Below are 20,047 nucleotides of genomic sequence, written 5' to 3'. Positions count from 1 at the left end.
TACTAGAAAAGAAGACTCACTTCTGACTCTGAGAGAGGTTACCATTGTGTCTGTATTTCCAGTGGTTTAAGTAATTAGCGCCTAAGTGAACCTCATTGTGTGGGCAGCACCATGTTTGATATAAGAAACTATGTCCCATAGTTAGCTGGGAAAAAAACCTGAGTCTAATCTAATGTATACAAGTAATTTCAATGTCCTAGTAGGCTATTTGCTAATTACCACAAGATAAAGATATAGGTCTGATTCCCCAATAAAACCTATTTTATTATACATATGACTTTATTATATACAAATCCTTGCTATTTATAGTATACAAAATGCCTTCCATACTTCCTTTCTTCTTTCCTTTTTTCCTTCTTTCCTTCCCTCCCTTCTTCCCTCCTCTCCCTTCTCTCCCTTTTCTACATAGGGAATCATGCCCTTACTTGCAGGTGCTCTGCCCAAAGAAATATAAACTTTGATAGCTTAAATCTAGCAAGATACCTTGCGGTTTAGGGGCTAAATTTCTTTTTTAAGTACCATGCTTTAAACCCAAATCACTCTGGCTCTCATTGACTGGCCAACAATAGGTCCCAGCCCAAGCCTCACTTGTTTGGATTCTGATGGCTCAGAGTGAGTGTAAATGATGATTGTTTCTGTTTTGGCCAGAAACTCTGAGGTTCTTCCCCTCCCAGATTGACTTTATTTTTTTTGACAAGGTAAAAAAAGGCCATTCTTTGCCTCATTTTCATCTAGCCTTAATCATTGAACGGGCGTTGCCTCAGACAAACTGAGACCTGAGAAAGACCTTAACTTAAAAAGGCCAAGGTCTCCCACTGCATCATGACACTGGAGATGGGTCCATCACCAGTTGTCCTGATCTGAATCTTGCCACTGGACCCAGATGGCTCCAGAGAACAGAATGAGGCTGGTGAATTTGCACAGCCTTCCCTCACTTAAATCCAATTCACTTGCAAGTCATGGCATCTCCTTCCTGATGTCATGATCCTCTTCGAGAACAAAGGACAAGCAACAATGCCTTTAGAAACGATGTAGTTCAAAATCATCTTCTCTCTTCCCCATTTCAATCACCAAACATTCATTAAGCCTCGAAACACTCGAAAGGTGTTCAGGGAGATACAAATATAAATGCATAAAACATGGTCTCTTTGCTCAAGGAGTTTGATGTAGAAGGGGAAATGGAGATGCGAAGCCAAAGGGATTGTTCAGGGAACAAGGTATAATCAATTTCAGCTAAAGTGTCATACATAGGTGAAGGTCAGTAGTAAGAAAGAAAGCTGGAAAGTTAAGTTCGAAGCTAGGTCATAGTAAACTTTCAATAACAAGCTATAAAACCTAGACTTTACTTGGTTAGCATTGCAGATGGTAATCAAAAGTCACAACTCCCCAGGGAGTCATTGAAGTATTCTGAAGAGTAGAGATCAGAAATATGTATTAATGGCAACATATAGGAATGGAGCGAGGAAAGACTGAAAGTAGGAAGACCAGTTAGGAGTCTACCATGATACTACAGACAAGAGGTAGAGAGGGTCTGAACTAGCATGTTGACAGTGAGAACTAAAAGGGTAGGATTCTAGTGATTTTGCAAAAGCATACCTGAGGAGGCTTAGAAGCTAGATGCATGTAGGAAAGTGAGGGAAGAAAGAAGTCAGTAATGACAGCAAGGTTTTGCTTCTGGGTAACTAGGAGAATGGTGGTAGAATACCTGCTCCGGGATACATGGCCAGCTTCTATTTGTACTGGTGGGCTGGACTGTCCAAGGGCAGCTACTAATGCCACAGGTTCTAAGGTACCCACAGATATGGGCTCTTTGTACTACAGACTATATTTGCCATTAATAATAAGCTGGCTGATGCAATTAGCTCTTAGGTGTTTACTAATAAGGCATAGTAAAAAAAACAGCAGCTATAAAACATTCTCCCATACCCAATAATCTTGGGTGCACTTTCCCCCGAATACACATAGCATGCTGGGAAGAATGGGCTAAAAGTTAGAGTATAATGATAATGAGGCTGGCACATAATGACAATGTAGCCAACTCTGGCTATAACTCTTGTTATAACTCTGGAACTATGGGAACTCCAAATCCTTTCTTTCCTTATGTAATCCTCTCTGTATCCAACTTTCAATTGCCAAAGCTAGCTTTTTTGAGTCCACTGCCAGATCTCCAGGGGTTATGTTTCTTGCAGCTATTTCTGGTCTCAGGTGACTGCCTCTCTATATTTGTGTCTGTCTACAGCAGGAGCTGTTAACATGAGGTCCATCAACTTTTAAAAATATTTTGATAATAGTATTTCAGTGTAATTGATTTCCTTTGTAATCCAATGTATTTCATTTTATATAATTAAAAAACATTATGTTGAGAAGGGATAGAGAGGAGTCAGAAGAATGGTACTAAAGGGGTCTAGGACACAAAAAAAGATTAAAAATTCTTGACAGATGTATAGATATAAAATCTTTTTCATAGCAAAGAGCTGGAAGGGGTATAGGATATGTCTCTATTCCTTCAATTATGTCCCAAACGCTGTTGAAATGACTTGTCAGCTGCTGAATGGGGTGTCTCTTTATGGGTAAGTAGCTCCAAGGTTGAATGACATGGCCAATGGGAAGGGAGAGGAGAGAAAATCTCCAATCCCTCCCCATCAAAAGCTAAAGAACTAGGTTCTTCCCCAATTATTGGTTCTCTCTCCAATGCCCTCAAATTATAGAACTGTCTCCAGAAGTAAGCTGTTTAAAGTCCTTCAATAATGTAACCAGTTTTTTTTCTTGTCTACCCCCTTCCGACTCAAAGAGGTATTCATACTTCTTAAAGGGATGATAGGGTGTTAACGCTTCATCTTCTGTAATTACTTCCTATCAGTACATCAAGTGAGCTGAGAGAGGGAAAAGACGAAACCTTACTCCCTTGCAGGAGTAAGGTTAACAGATATGGCATTACCAGAAATAAGGGAGTTAGGAGAAGGGTCAACTCTGGGCAAAATATGATGAGTTTGGTTTTTAAAATATAGAATTTTGAAACAAAATAGGTACCAACTGATTGGGGGGTGGTTGAATAAATTATGGTATACAATATGGAATGTAATGAAATATTATTGTGCCATAAATTATGATGAATATACAAAATACAGAGAAATATAGGACTCATATGAAATGTTACAGAGTGAAAAAGCAGAACAAAGAGAACAACATACTCAATGACTGCAATAGTACAGATGCTAACAACACTAAAAAGCAACTAAATTATGATGAATTGTGATGAAAACTCTTGGTCCTGGAGAAATGATAAGGAAATATACCATTTTCTTCTTAGTAGAGAAGAAACAATGTGGTACAGATGGGGAAAGTATCAGACTATCAGAAGCATTTGCTATGTTGTTTTGTTAGTCTTAAAAGGTTTTGTTTTTGTTTTATAAAGAAGGGTTCAATGTTGAGGGTGTAAGGAGAATTGACTATGATATAAAAACAAAAGGCAACATTAATACCATATATGCCAATAGTTTCTTGTACAAAAAAAGAAATATAGATTTTGAGATGCCAACATGATATCCAGTTGGTTTGACAAGGAGCTGGAGATGTGAGTCTAGAGATCAGGAAAGAAAGAGACCAGGACTAAAGAGAAGGAATCCAGAAGACATCTGATTAAAAATAATCATTGAAATTAGCGAATTGGATAATATCTCAGCAGAAAAGAATAGATACTGATATGTGGTCAAGGACTGCACCTTGGTGGTTATCTCCCCTTAGGGGGCAGGAGGAAGAAAATCATCAAGTGAAGGAAGTATGTCAGAGAGGAAAGAGGACAGTGAGAATTCAAGATCATAGAAGGCAAAGGGAGTATCAAGGAACACAGAAGATGTTGGTCAATCTCTTCTTTAGAGGCACAAGGGATGGAGGAGAGAAAGGATAGCGATAATTCCACTTTTGCATGAAGTCCTCCCTGATCTCTTTCAATCAGTAACACTTTGTCCTTCAGGATACTTTTGTTTTTAGCTATCTAATGAAATTGTCATGTAATATTGAGTGTTATAATTATCTGCTAAACTGTGGGCTCTGTGAGGAAAGGGACCATGCCTTATATAAACATTACATTTCTCTCAATGCCTAGGACAACACTATGCCTAATAGATGCCTAGTAAATGTTCGCTGAATGAAAACAGAAAAAAAAAGATTTTAATGTGTACAGGACTGGAGGATGGCTGAAGTCTCAGTAAAATAGGAATCAATGTTGTTAAGTAAGAAAAGAAAAGGAAGGGTGGGCTGCATTTGGGGTTTTGAGGGCACTGATAAAGGTTTAGAACAATTACTGTATGAAATGGGACAGGGAATCAAAAAGAGACAAGATAACAGGGGAGATCCTGGCGTTCAAACGGCACCACACTATACAACAGACACAAGTGAATGATATTAACAACATAATCCCAGGATTCCCTTCAGGGTCCTATATTCAATTCAATGTGATTTATACCAATTATTAAATGCCTACTATATCCAAAGCATTGTGCTAGGCTGAGGTAAAAAGAAAAAAATAAAGCAGTCCCAGCTTTCAAAGACCTTATAGTCTATTTTCAGAAAACAATATGTACATACATAAGTGCACATCATATAAAATGTAAATACAATAAAATACCCTCCTTGGAGAACCAGAGACATTATGGGACCAGGCCACTTCTGTCACTGAAATGTAATATACCTGCTTTGAAAAGGCTTTCTGTTACAGTTATCTGTCTAGGATCCGTCTACCCTCTATGTGAGAGTGGGAATAGACAGTATCACTTAAAGCTGATGAGACTTAGTAAAGAAAGAGCTAAAAGACAATGTATAGAACTTGGAATCTGAAGGAGGAACAACAAAAAGAGAGAGAAGGTTTAGAAAACAGGTCATTTGAGTAAATACTAAAGAAAACAAACCCGAAAAAACCCCAAAGGTTATTTGGCCCACAGAGTAGACTATGAGGCCCTTAATAGACATATCAAACATATGAAGTGAATGTGTTTTTCCCACTAATTCCCTAAATAAGGAAATGTAGACCACTCACTGGTCTACAAACACTTAGTGATTTCCTTCTCTCATGTCAATGCTAATCATTCTCTTAAGCCTGATCTAATCTCCTCCACCATCTCAATCTACAGAAATCAACAACTACTCTTCTAGGTCTGTTCAAACACCACCACCTCCAGGATGCTTTCCCAGATGATTTCTCCCTCCTCTGAACTTCTACAGCAGTTTGCCTGTGCCATTCATATGGCACTAATGATCTGTGGTTTGTGTTATAGTTATTGGAATGTCTTATATTTCCTGCTATAAGTGTAAATATTGAGCTCTTTTTCAAAGACCAAAAGGCAAGAGGAGAAAATGTATATAAAGGTAGAAACGTGTTGAGGAAAATGAGGAGCATAAATGCAGGCAGTCACATGACCTCCTGAGTTTCTTTTCAATCCTTTCATTTCTAACCAAGGCAGTAGGCAAATATTCCTAGTAATTACAGACCCTCCAGTCTCCCATTTTAAAAAAATAAATTCTATCAGACCTTATTTACCACAGTACATAGGTTGCAAGCTGTATAGATAGATACATATTGACCAAATGAATTAATCATATATCTGGGGCTATGTTAGAGCCAGCTTAAACTGTGCTAATTGTTAAGTTTTCAGTATAAGCACTTATAACTTGGAAACTGGCAAACTGTACAAACCAGGGCTTGATTTACTGTTTTCTTGATTGGTTTATATTTAAGAAAGTGATGGAGAAAATGCTAATAGTGCAGATTAAACTTGAAAGTATATCGTGCATACATCCTTTTTCTGAGTTTGTTGTTAAACATTTACCAGCACACTACTTCATATACCACAACAGTGACAGATTGCCTCACCAGAAAGTAGCATTTGCTTCTTGCAACTAAAATCACACTGCATTGCTCCCCATGGCCAATGACCTGTCACTCACCTCCAACTGATCTTCCTTTTCTGGGTCTTCTTCTAATGCCATACTGTTAAAAGAGGCCATCATTTTTTCAAATAAATTTTTCAAAGCAATTATTTCTTTACTGATATTATTTCTCTCTTCTATTTCAGACTGTACCAACTTTTTATTTGCTTGAGCTTTCTGCGAGAGCCTAAAACAAACAAAAACAATATCAAAGGTAGCTTGAACAACTTTTTTATCCTTTTTTTGCAAACGTGTTTTATTTGAAAAATTAACAAAATATCAACCTCTCACCTAGAATAACCCTTTTTCTGAATAAAGATATATCATCTGCAATGATTTTTTTTCAATCACATATCACATATAAATGTGTATGTCATCATTATGGGCAGTAATCAAACAAAATCTTTCTCAAAGCTATCTTCTTTTCCAATTTCTATACTCCAACTATATAATTTCTCTTTCTTTTTTTTCACCAAGGGTTACATTAAGAGTTCTAACAAGCCTGGAACCTGCAAGATAACTTTACCAAGTCAAATTAGGCAAATCATCTTTAGGGGAAAAACATCCCACTATCTTTCATCCCCATTTCCTCTTAAACAGGATGCGCCCACCAGAGAAAAATTGCAGATTCTGCACCCAGAGCAATACCAGGGTAGAGTATTTCCTCATCAGTTGTGGTATTAGACTCTCTGATCTCTTTTGTCACTCACTCACTGATGATTCCATTTTATTCACATTAGTTAGGGTTGGTGCTAATCTATCATTATATCTTTAAGAAAGTCCAAATTTAACTCAAGTCAAAATCTAAAATACACAACTAACTTCTCAACTATTACTACTTCATTTCATTTTGTATAACTGGACCTTACTTGGTACATCGATCTTGCATGGACCAAATCTCTTGCAATACTGGAACAGATTCAGTTGCCTCTATACTTTCAGGAACACTCAGAATATTTTTTATCCGGTGAAGAAGTAAATTAAGCAGCACTTGCTCCCTCTCCAGGTTCTCCTCATATTGGCAGAAACATTCTAGAGCTTCAGAAAGTTCCTCATTGGTGGCTTCTTCCTTTGGTTTGGTACTCTCAGGGAATTCTTCTTGTAAATTATCTAAAATAATTGCTTCCCGTTCAATCTAGGTCAACAAGGGGAATAAAGATGTAGATGTGGTTTTTGTCAACCTAAGAAATCTCTTTGATGGTCATAACAACACAGGCTGTTATGGAGAATTCCTCATTTTAGAAAAGTCACATCAGACATCAAGAATATATGCAATTCTCCTCTGACAGTAATTCTGCTTTTCTGAATTAATAGAAGTTTTGATTTAGCAATCTGTCCATATGAGTTTTCAAAGGCCCCAGAAAATCTTTTAAAGAGATTCATCCATCATGTGTGAAATAAATACAGGTCTATCTTGGAAGTCTTACTGTAGTCTTAAGCTTTAATAGCTTAAAAACAGCTATTTAAATGACGATTTTTTAAGCTTAAGACAGCACTAAGACTTTTGGGACACCTGTATTGCTGTTGGATGAAAAGTAAACCACTGAAATGAATGTTAATGAAGTGAAAGTACAAATGTAATTTTCCCCTTCATGTGCTACCTGAGAGATTACATATATATATGTATATATATATATACAATACATTTCCTAATATGATGCAATAATATTGTGTTCGAATTATATAGTAAATTTGATCCTACTTCCAATTGATGTTGGCTTTTTTCCCATTTTTTCCAACTACAAGGAGTGCTGCGATGAATATTTTTGTATATATATGAGGTACATTCCTAATAACGAGATATTGAATCAAAAATATGAAGGGCTTTGTGAATTTTCCCACAGAACTCCAAATGACTTACATAAACCAGAATGCCAATTATTGATTTTCAAGATATTGACCAACCACATTGAGTTTTAATATAGTCCAGGGATAAATAGTATACTTGCCTTCCCATAGTATCTCTAATATTGACTATTTCTACCTTTTGTAATTGGCAATTTGATGAATTAAGGTGAATTCTCAGAGTTCTTTTAACTTACAGGTTTATTATTATTAGTAATTTGCATTATTTTTTCGTACAGTTGTTGACAGTTCAAAATTTTTCTTTTGAAAACTGCATATTTATATCTTCTAATTACTTATCTATTGGAGAACAGTTCATTGTTTTATATACTTGTCTCTGCTCCCTATGTAGCTTGGATACCATACTTTCATCTAAGAAATATGATACAAAGGTTTTTTTTTTTTCCATTTGACATTTTCTCTTATCTTCATGATAACTTCTATCCCTTATTTAGTTTAGAACTCCCCTACTACCATCTCTATCCCCACATAGGAGACTTCCTTCTGTTCTCTAATTTTTTATGTGACATAATTATAATATTCAGATCACATATCCATTTGGACCTGTATGGTATAAGATGGTTGAACTGACTCATTTTTAGTACATAAGTCAAAGAAGTCCAACAAGTTGGGTTATCTGGATCCTCAGCAAATTAGAAATGGTGGGAGAAAGGAAAGAAAGGGGTAGGAAAGTTTAACTGCTAAAGAGAATAAGTACACTGATTTTAGTGAAAAAATGGTAGCCAACAGCTACAATGGAAGTAAGAAACTATAAATAGGAAAGCCCAGCACTCTAGAGACAAGCAGTCGTACTTTTCCCTCAAGATAACACTGTATTAAAACTCAGTAGTCTAATCAAGCAATCTGGTCAGTAGATATTTTGAAAATGAATGAATAATTGTCATTATGTAAGCCATTTGTGAGCTTTGTAAGTGTGAATCAGTCTGCCAGAATCTGGTCACCTCTGGGTCAGATAATGAAATCAACTTCTACTTGCAAAGACAAAAGAAAAGACCTTTGACCTAAGGTGACCATATCAAAATACTCTTTACAATTACCTCTTACCTGGAACATTGGTGATTCTTACTTAGGATTAACAAATATATAATTAAAAAGTGTGTATGGGAAGCAAAGATATCCCACCCTCATTGGAATTTCTCATTAATTTATATTTTAGAATGAAGGCTGTCCCTCCTAGTCCACAGCCTGGACCATTGCAGTAGACTCCTAAGCAATCCCTTTCCTCCAGCTGTTCCCCTTCTAAACATCCCAGCCAAATGTACAGCCCCAGTTAAATCAGTCAATTGATAAAAATCTGGATTTTTCTACTACATATCTGATAAAGTCCAGATTTCTTGATTTAAGAACTTACACATTACTCATATATTCATCTGTACTCCATGCAAGCTGGACTACTCTCCAGTCTAGAAACATTACAAACTTTTCTACCTCTATCATTTCATTTATGTTATTCCTTGGAATGGTCTCTGTAATTAAATTCCTATTCCTCCTTGAAGAGAAGTTCAAATGTCACTGCCCTTCATGAAGCCACTCTGGGTTTCCCAGTCAGATGAAATTTCTTCCTCTTCAGAAACCACATAGCATTGTTTTCCAAAATTTTTATTATACTTATCAGTATACATTTTATTTCCCTTACTAAATTAAATTCTAAGTCTTTCTTATATTTCCCTCAGGGCCCAGCATGGTGCTTAGCACATAGGAAACATCTAATAAATGCCTTTTGGATATATCTGAAGACTAGATTGGGAAATCTGAAATAGGTAGTTGCAGTTTGTACAAAAGGATTTGCCTTATAAAAATCCATGAACTTGAAGACATTTGTCCTATTATCTGTCTGACTACATCAGGATTACATGATTTGAAGCAGGAGAGGGCCAAGAACATGGAAAAAATGCAAATCCATGTTTGTTTTTAATAAAAGAATATTTCAAAGTCACCCTCTATCTAACTGTGTTGAGAAATAGGACTATAGGGTAGCAATCTTTGCCATAAATCTAAATACCTAGGGAGAACAGGGTCTAAATATTCCCAAAGCAGGTTAGTTCAGCTGACATTGCAATTTTGTTGTGACCCTGAAAAAATGGAGGAAACTTTAGGGAAAAAATAGAAATAATATATTACATAATGAAAGTACAGACTTGATTATTTTAAAAACCCTGGAATTAAAAGAAAATTGGCTAAAAATGAGATCTAGGAATATATTTTGCAAAACCATATTAGCTTTTTTTCAAACTCACACAGAAACTGACCTCTTGAATACCGATGAAATATCATGATTAAAAATGAATAAAAATTCATTTCATATGAAGGATATTTGTTTATAGAGTTCACCAAGTCCAATGTGGTAGAGGTATAATCCTCTAGAAATTAATAACTGTCTAAAGAAAAGAAAAATGCTTTTGGCACTTTGAATCCGGAGTTTTAAAAAAAATTCTTCCCGTTTACTATCTACAATACAAAATTTTCATTCCTTGTTCTTCTCATTATGTATCATTGTATGGAAGTGATTGTGGATTATGGATGGCTTTTGTACATCTTAATACTTTAAAAGGCTTGGAATACAGGCCTGACAAACTCTAAGTCTGGTTTTTGAGGACTAATCTAGCTAAATTTGGAGAAGCTCATTGCCAGAAGGTGGGCCAGCAGTTAGTAAATTTATTTAGCTAAACACAGCAACACATGAAGACCATCTCCTACAATGCACAGGGGGTGCCATCTGTGTTGGAGAAGAAAGTATTCACAGTGACAGAAATCACAGACTTTTTGGTGTACCAAAGAAAAGTTCTCATGGTTACTTGATATGTAGGGATAATGATAGGGACTGTTCCTGATCTAATTGGTATAGGGAAGCCCTAGGTGAGGATGCCTTCTCTATAATTTATAGTTGCTGAGAGCACCAAGAGATGGAGTGACTTTTACAGGGTCATCAAGTCACTGTATGTGAGAGGTGGGTCTTGAACGCTGGTTTTTCTGGCTATAAGGCCAGCTTTATCCAGTATGATATACTGAAATGCAACCCTTCATTTAAATGAATTGATCAGCTTCTGCTGTGTCAGGATTTGAGGGCAGAACAGTCTGTGACAATTTGGTCAGTGATACTGACTCATATAGTTACTCTCAGAATACTTTTAATTCTACCTTTAACTTTATAACTGTTTCTCCTCTGACCTTACATACAGTACTAAACAGTTAAAGAGGTCTGAAAGTCCATTAAGATTCTTTGTAAGAGTACTTGAGCTGTGTATATAATGTGTCTATGTGTATGATATATTCATATGTATAGATACATGTTACGTGGTAAATTGGATAGAGTGCTAGACCTGGAGTCAAGAAAATGAGTTCAAATCCAGCCTCAGACACTTACTAGCTGTGTGACACTGGGCTAGTCACTTAGTTACTCTGTGCCTCAGTTTCCCCATCTGTAAAATGGGGCTAATAATAGCCCCTACCTCCCCAGGTTGTAAGTGGGGATCACATGAGATAATATTTGTAAAACTCTTGGCTAACCATAAAGCCCAATATAAATGCTAGCTATTATGTAAATACATATGTAGATGTGATACAAGAAAGTGACATGGAAAAAAAATAAAAATAAAAATAAAAAAAAAGAAAGTGACATGGAAGAAGATCAAATTCGAATAAAGAAACATTTTCAACATATACTTTTAATACTTATATGATTTATAGAAGCACTCACTTCTTCACTGACAAATTTCCACTCTTGCTTCAACTCTTCACAGTATAATTCCCATTCTTTAGCATTCTCAAGCAAACTCAGCCATCTCTCCCACAGGGCTGACACAATTTTGAGCAGAAATAAGCTGTCATTTTCTGTACACATAAGTCTCAAACATCTGAAGTCTTGTCGTAGCTTCGTTAGTTCTTTCTGAGATGAAACAAGATCTGCCACAAAATTCTTTAAAAAAAAAAAGAGGCAGACATTGGTGATATTTCCTCCCTTAAATTTATAAAGCCAACATCGGAAACAAATGGGAATACAATGAAAAAATTAATTTTAAACATTTCCTACATATTATAGGATCAGTTATATTGTCCTTTTGAAATCCCCATCTTTCAATAAAAGTTAAAGAATAATTTCTCAGATAAAGGGAAAGGATTGAGCCCTCAAATTCAATTTTTGTAATTCAGGAGTATCTATCCTATGTCTGCTTATGGATGCCTAGTCAAATAGGGCAAGGCACTGGGGGTGGTATGACAAGAGATCAAATAAGAGTTTAAGGAGCATAAACCCCAAAGCCAGCCAAGGTTGTAATAGAGGCTTCTCCTAAGCATTGAAGAAATCCCAGAGATTGAGACGGATATGGGCAGCCAGTTGCAGGAATAAAGATTCAAGTCAGGAACTCAGGACCAGATCAGGAGGCAAGAGATAGGAAGTGTTGATAGACTACCTAACGCAACCTCTCTCTCCTCAAATCTTCAACTTTTTACCGAGCCTGTATATATTCCTTTCTGCCTCCCTCTCTCCCAACTAATATGTCAGTGTCATGACTCCTTAAGAATTCTGTGCCCTGTTCTTGATGCAGCTATACCATTAAGGTTGTGGACTTGTGCATCTTAAAATATTTAAGATGCTATACGTTTACATAATAAATATTTACTATGGTATTTGGGGCAAAGGGAGGAATTAATAAGATATGACAGTTTATATTAATGATAATTAATTTTCCATGGAGAAGCTAATCATACTTTAACAGACTTCTTTGTTTTACATTTTGTTGGGTGGCTAATCTCCATGCTATGTGCTACACTAGTCACTAAGGCTACATTTTAATAAATAATAATTTAAAGATTAAATAATATTATTATAAATAAATTTTAAATAAAAAATAATAATTTAAATACACGAATATATGCTATATGTTTACTATATGTATGAATATACTATATATACAGAACACAATTTAACATAACTAAGAAAAGGATGCAAGGATAGTCTATAGGAAAATAGTAATTAACCATATAAAAAAACAAAACCTACATAATTATTTCAATAGATGAAGAAAAAACCTTGAACACAATAAAATATTAATGTGTGTTAAAAAACTATGAAAAACGTAGACACAGGAGAGCCTGTCTTCAATATTATCAAAAGCATATATTTAAAAATAAGTTAACATTGTTTACAGAGGAAGATTTTCTATTACAAACAGAAATAAAACAAGAATATTCTTCCTACTACTATTTGTCATCATTCTAGAAATGCTACAGTAGTGATAGCAGTAAGAAAACAGAACCAAATCAAAGGTATAAGTACTGACAAAGAAAAGACAAAATTGTTCCTATTTGCAATTGACACTGAAATTGAGAAAATTGGGACAATAATTTCAGTAGAATGGCACAATACAAAATAAATACACAAAATAACCAACATTTCAATGCAATATTACCAAAACCCAGGAAATATGATAAGAGAAATTACATTTGAAACAATAACAAAATACATAAAATACCTACAAAAGCACTGGCAAGATTTCTATAAATACAGCTGTAAATTACTCTTTACAGAACTAAAGGGAGACTGAAAGAATTGGAGAGTTTATGACAGGTCATGGTCAGGGCATTCCAATATAATTTTTAAAAAATGATTACTTAAATGAAGTTAGAGATTTAGCACTATGCCAATTAAATTACCTAGGGGACATCATAGAAAAAAAACAGTAGCAAATTGATTTGGAAGAATGAGAGGTCTAGAGACTCTCAAGAAATTCTAGTGTACAAGTGAAGAAGGGAGAGCCCTGCTAATTCAACAAAGGTTTATTATTAAGCACTACTACATGTCAGGCATTGTGCTAAGGCTGGTCTTTAAAAGACAAGATGAAACAGTCCCTACCTTTGAGGAACTTACTATTTGGAAGAAATAACTTGGGCATGAATAAATAAATAATTTCATAAAAGTTATTTCTGAGGGACCAAAAAATCTATTACAAGAAATCTATTACATTTTGCTAACAATGGACCAAGTGTTCTAAAAGGCATGATATAAAGAAGAAAAGAGTGGGGGGACATGGCTGATCTACTTGAAGCTATATTAAAAAGCAGTAAGGGCCACAACTATTTGAAACTGGTTAAAATATAGAAAAATAGATACATAAGTATAACAATAGTAGTATAACAGTATATAGTACAGATGGCAGCTGGAAAGAAGGGACTTGTGTGAGTTCCCTGCCAGGTTCCTCCAAAAACCTATAAAAAATGGCTCTGAACAAATTCTAAAGCTGCAGAACTCACAAAATAGCAGAGGGAAGCAGGGATCCAGCCCAGGACAGCCTGGATGGTCACTGGGTAAGGTCTATCGCCCACGGGTGGAACGGAGACCAGCGTGGGTGGCAGCAGGACCAACCAGACCAGGAGCTGGGCAGAACAGGCCCTACGACCCTGAATCAGTGAGCTGTGGCAGTTACCAGACTTCTCAACCCACAAACACCAAAGAAAGCAGAGAAGGTTAGTGGAAAAAGCTGCAGGGTGTGAAAGGAGTTCCGGGTTTGGTCGCCACCCTGGGGGTAGTGGGGGTGATGCAACTACAGAACTACAGCTGCAGTTGCTTCCAGCCCCAGGCCCACCTGGTGGGAGGAATTAAGTGGTGGATCAGAGCAGGAGTGCACAGCCTGCTTAAGATTTGCGTCAGGTCCGGGTTGGTGGTTCTTGGGGAAGGAGGAGTGCTGGTGTGGCAGAGCTGGCTATAATGGCTCTGAAAACAACAGCTTATCCCCTCAAGCTTGGAACAAAGTACTCTTTACTCTACAAGCAGTCATGCCCCAACGAAAAACTCAAGGGTCAAGTGAGTTGGCTGGGAACATGGCTAGGCAGCGAAAAAAGACTCAGATTCAGTCTCAGACTTTGGAATCTTTCTTTGGTGACAAAGAAGACCAAAACATACAGCCAGAAGAAGTCAACAAAGTCAAAGAGCCTACATCAAAAGCCTCCAAGAAAAACATGAACTGGTCTCAGGCCATGGAAGAACTCAAAAAGGAGTTGGAAAAGCAAGTTAGAGAAGTAGAGGAAAAATTGGGAACAGAAATGAGAATGATGTGAGAAAACCATGAAAAACAAGTCAATGACTTGCTAAAGGAGAACCAAAAAAATACTGAAAAAAATACTGAAGAAAACAACACCTTAAAAAATAGACTAACTCAAATGGCAAAAGAGCTCCAAAAAGCCAATGAGGAGAAGAATGCCTTGAAAGGCAGAATTAGCCAAATGGAAAAGGAGGTCCAAAAGACCAATGAAGAAAATACTACCTTCAAAATTAGACTGGAGCAAGTGGAAGCTAGTGACTTGATGAGAAATCAAGATATTATAAAACAGAACCAAAGGAATGAAAAAATGGAAGACAGTGTGAAATATCTCATTGGAAAAACCACTGACCTGGAAAATAGATCCAGGAGAGAGAATTTAAAAATTATTGGACTACCTGAAAGCCATGATCAAAAAAAGAGCCTAGATATCATCTTTCAAGGAATTATCAAGGAGAACTGCCCTGATATTCTAGAAGCAGAGGGTAAAATAGAAATTGAAAGAATCCATCGATCGCCTCCTCAAATAGATCCCAAAAAGAAAACTCCTAGGAATATTGTTGCCAAATTCCACAGCTCCCAGATCAAGGAGAAAATACTGCAAGCAGCCAGCCAGAAAGAAACAATTTGAGTATTGTAGAAACACAATCAGAATAACACAAGATCTGGCAGCTTCTACATTAAGGGACCGAAGGGCTTGGAATACAATATTCCAGAGGTCAATGGAGCTAGGATTAAAACCTAGAATCACCTACCCAGCAAAACTGAGTATCATGCTTCAAGGCAAAATATGCACTTTCAATAAAATAGAGGACTTTCAAGCTTTCTCAGTGAAATAGAAATTTTGAGCTAAATAGAAAATTTGACTTTCAAACACAAGAATCAAGAGAAACATGAAAAGGTAAAGAAGAAAGAGAAATCACAAGGGACTTACTAAAGTTGAACTGTTTTGCTTACATTCTTACTTGGAAAGATGACGTGTATGATTCATGAGACCTCACCATGAGGGTAGCTGAAGGGAATATGCATATATATATGTGTATGTATATATATATATATATATATATAAAATAATATATAGTATAATATAGTAGATAAAGTAGATAAATAAAGAAAATGTAGAAAAGCAGACCAGGTAAGTAAGAAATAGAAACAATATAAAATAATAGTCTAGTGTTTTATAAACCCCCAATCATAAATTAGTAGGGGAAGTACTCCCTCTTTTTTTACAAGAACTGGTGGAAAAACTAGAAAAATTAGGATTAGACTAACATCTTATATCATGTACCACAAACTCAAAATAGGTACACAATATGACTATAAAAAGTTTTGTTATTTAAAAAATGAAGATAATGAGATCAGGTGCCTTTTAAAACTATAGGTAGGTGATAGATTTGAGTAAATAAGTGTTAGAGGATATCATAAAAGAGGAAATAAATCTGATAAATTTAGATAGATAAATTTGATTATATAAAATTTAAAAGTTTTTGCATTAACAAAATCATTGGAGAGAATAAGAAGCAAAACTATAAGATATGAAGACTATTTGTATCAAATTTAGCTAATTAAGGTCTGATATCCAAGATATACAATAAATTGATACAAATACATTCACCTAGCCTAGACTTTGGCATACATGCACATTAGATACTTCAATATCCAACTTACCTTGCTCTGTTCCAAGCGTTCCAAAGCTTCTCTGTAAGACATTGGCTCTTGGGAAATGGATTGCTGAAGTCCTTTCTCCACTTTGTTCAAGTCGGTACAAATTTTTTGTTTGATTTTATTGTAGCTGTCATAGCTCTTTAGGCACCTAAAGAAAATACATATAGAGTTGGTAAAGAAAATGAGTTCATTGAACAGAAAAGAAAGAATTTGAGACATTTAGTCATCAAAAACTTAACAATTTAAGTCTTCTCTAAGAGTTATGGGACCTGTTCCATAGCCCATGAGGAAGTGTGTCTCCTGATAACAATCAGGGAATAATTTTATGTGATAAGAATTCTTCGTTTCCCCACCCTAGTCAATTCTAATAATGAAGTTAAATAATCTGGTATACACAAATTCTTTAAAATGCACCTCTTGGTTTGTCACATACATACTTGTGCTCTGAGTTCTTTTCTAGCTTTAAAATTCTATAGTTCTATGATCCTATATAGTCCATGTGAACTATTTTCAGCTATACTGAAGCTATGACTTTATTATGTGTTGTTTCTATAATTTTTGTTTCTCATTATTATTAAATATACATATATATTTATTTAGTTCCTGAAACACTGTGTTCACATTGCTATGGAATAAGCTAAGAAACATCTATCATTCAGTCATTTTCAACAAGTTCTTATTAAATGTCAAACAAGTACAAGGAATATAAAGAAAAAAATAATTCCTGCCCTCAAGAAGTTTGCATTCAATTAGAGTTGAAGGAGGGGAGAAACAACATGTACATGGATAAGCACATTTTAAAAATATATTAAAAATACAGAATCATTTCTGGGAGAAAAGGCAATAGTAAGTGGGGAGAACTGAGATAGGCCTTTATAGTAAACGATACATTAAGCTGAGCCTGCAGGTATTAGAGATGCAAGGAGGGAAGAGCATTCCAGGCACAGAAGGAAGCTTGCACAAAGGAACTGAGACAAGAGATGGGCCATCATGTAGGAAGAGCAATAAGCAAGCCATTCTGGCTGGAACATAGAATATGTGAAGGGGAGTAATGTGCCATGGAGGCATCTCGGTGGCTCGTTGGAGAGAGCACTGGGCTTGGAATCAGGAAGACTCAGCTTCCTAAATTCAAATCCACCCTGAAATTCACTTAACCCTGTTTGCCTCAGTTACCTCATCTATAAAATGAGCTAGAGAAGGAAAAGGCAAACCACTCCAGTATGTTGGCTAAGAAGACTCCCAAATGGGGTCACAAAGATTCAGACATGTCTTAAAGGACTGAACAACAACAATGTGCCATAAACCTGGTTAGGTAGGTTGGAGCTGAATTGGGATGAAATTTATATATCAAAGACAAAAGTTATGAAGCCCCAATCCCAAAGCTTTTGGATTGGGAAGGATTACATTATCTGAACTGTACTGGCATATAAATGAGGGGAAAATAAAAGAGAGGAAGCACTTTTACATGGTAGAGTGACATAGTGTTCATAAAAGGGCAGTGTGTTTATGTAGTGCATTACACATAGAATTAAAGGATTTGGAACTGGAAGAGACTTTAGGAGATCATAGAGTCCAAGGCAGAGGTACAAAACACATGGCTCATGGGCTGCATGTAGCCCATAACACTCCCAAGTGCAGCCCAAACTAGATTAAAATAGACCAGAGAAATATTTGTCAAAATAAACAAAAATACGATAAAACATAGATAATGTTAATGTGTCACTTTTTAAGTCAATATGTAGCCCATAGAGATTCTTATGTTTGGTTTTGTGGTCCCTATTTCTATTTGAGTTTAATATCAGTGGTCTAAGGGTTTTTAATCTTTTTGATGTCATAGCACCCTCTGGTGAAACCTATGGGCCCCTTCTCAGTATAATATGTTTAAATTCATAAAATAAAATACATAGGATTTACAAAAGAGACCAATCATATTTAAGTCATTATCAAAATTTCTTTGAGTTTAAAAAAAGTTTTTAAAATATCTTTTAAGTTTATAGATGCCAAGAACCCCGATCTAGATAAATCCCTTTATTTTGCAAATGTAGAACCTAAGATTAATAAAAGAGAATTTATTTAACAAAGGTTGTATAGGCAAGCAAGTAGCAGAACCAAGACTGTAGCACAGGTCTGCTGACTCCAAATCAATAAATATTTTTGAATGCTTGAATTAATAAATTTATTGTGACAAAAATTGGACCGAAATAATTTTCTTTATTGCACTCAATCCCAAGACTTCTTCCCAACATGACCTCATGAGGTTTTTGGTGTTAATATATTAAGTGTGATCAGCTTTGAGTTATAATACTAGCTCCCATTTTTACAGTACTTTACAATTTCAAAGCACTTTACATACATTATCTCATTTAAGCTTCACAAAAACCCTGAAACTGAAGCTGAAACTCAAAGAACTTGGGTGATTTGCTCAAAGTTACAGAACTAGAGGGTGGCACAGCTGAGACACGAATCCAGATTTCCTGGCTCCAAGCCCAGTGAGCTTTCTACTAGATCATGCTGAGTATGAAAGACTCATAAAAGGTTTGCCAAATGCTATAGAGTAATGTGCATACCATTATATCAAAATGGCAAAGTTCGGGATATACAAATACTAACAGTTAGCATCTTAACTTGCAAGTATTTCACACCAATAAAGTCAATTATTACTTCTATCTTACTTAAAGGAATGGAAGGAAGTGATCAAGGATAGCATAAGACAGTAGAAAAAGAAAGAGACTCAGAGTCACAGGACCTGGGGTCCAATCCTGGTTCTGCCAGTTACTACCTATATGCTTCTGGGCAAGGTTTACTTAGGCCTTGTCTTGCTCAATTCTACGCTTCTAATGCATTTTCAGGGCCTCTCCACCTAAAATATACCATCCCTCTAGCTCCCAAGCTCCTCTTTATGTGTGGTCCTTCTCTTTGAGAATATAAGTGGCTTAAAGTCAGGGACTGTCTTCTGGCTTTTTTTTTATCCCAGCTCTTAACATGGTACCTGACACATACTAAGTGCTCATTAAATGTTTTATCTATTAGGTCAAGTTAAGTGACTCTTTGTGCCTCGATTTCCACATCTGTAAAATAAGAGTTGGGCTGATGAACTTCTAAGCTTCCTTCCATCTGTAAATCTGTGATCTTTAAAATGATAAAAAAAATACCAAAATCAATAACAACCAGTTAGTCTCCATGAGAAAACACCGCCTACCTCTCCAAGTCAGCTTTCTTTGTCTCTGTTGATTCCTTGACCAGGGAGTTAGTCTTGGTAAGTTCACACAATACATGTTCAAGCTGCACTTTGGCTGCAGGGCTGGTTATGTTTTCCAGCTTTGAGGTAAGATTCTCTAAATCCACTACCAAGGCCCCAAATTCCTCTTGTTTCCCGTCAGTCAATTGTTGAAATTTCTCTAGATTATCAAGATCTATTTTATGTGAATCAACAGTGGTTTCAAATGAATTAATGATACTGACTGCTCTCGTGACTGCTTCATTGTAACGTTTCATGTTCTTCAAGGCCTCATCAAGGATATTCTACAAGATACAGCAAATCATATGATAAAAATAAT

The 20,047-nt window shown here is 35.9% G+C and overlaps 1 protein-coding gene across 1 annotated transcript in view; it reads right to left on the bottom strand.

Moving 5' to 3' along the window:
* The window catches only part of SYNE2 (spectrin repeat containing nuclear envelope protein 2), a 430,582-nt gene that overhangs the window by 205,593 nt on the left and 204,942 nt on the right, over positions 1–20,047 (bottom strand). Inside the window, exons 53-57 of the mRNA XM_036734278.1 lie at positions 19,690–20,012; positions 16,494–16,638; positions 11,489–11,707; positions 6,795–7,060; positions 5,944–6,112 (exon numbers count right to left, since the gene is read on the bottom strand). Of these exons, the coding sequence (XP_036590173.1) occupies positions 5,944–6,112; positions 6,795–7,060; positions 11,489–11,707; positions 16,494–16,638; positions 19,690–20,012 (1,122 nt within the window). The remainder of the gene's footprint in view (positions 1–5,943; positions 6,113–6,794; positions 7,061–11,488; positions 11,708–16,493; positions 16,639–19,689; positions 20,013–20,047) is intronic.

This window comes from Trichosurus vulpecula, chromosome 8 (genome assembly GCF_011100635.1).
Source record: "Trichosurus vulpecula isolate mTriVul1 chromosome 8, mTriVul1.pri, whole genome shotgun sequence".
NCBI lineage: Eukaryota > Metazoa > Chordata > Mammalia > Diprotodontia > Phalangeridae > Trichosurus > Trichosurus vulpecula.
This window is presented reverse-complemented; position numbering and strand designations above follow the sequence as displayed.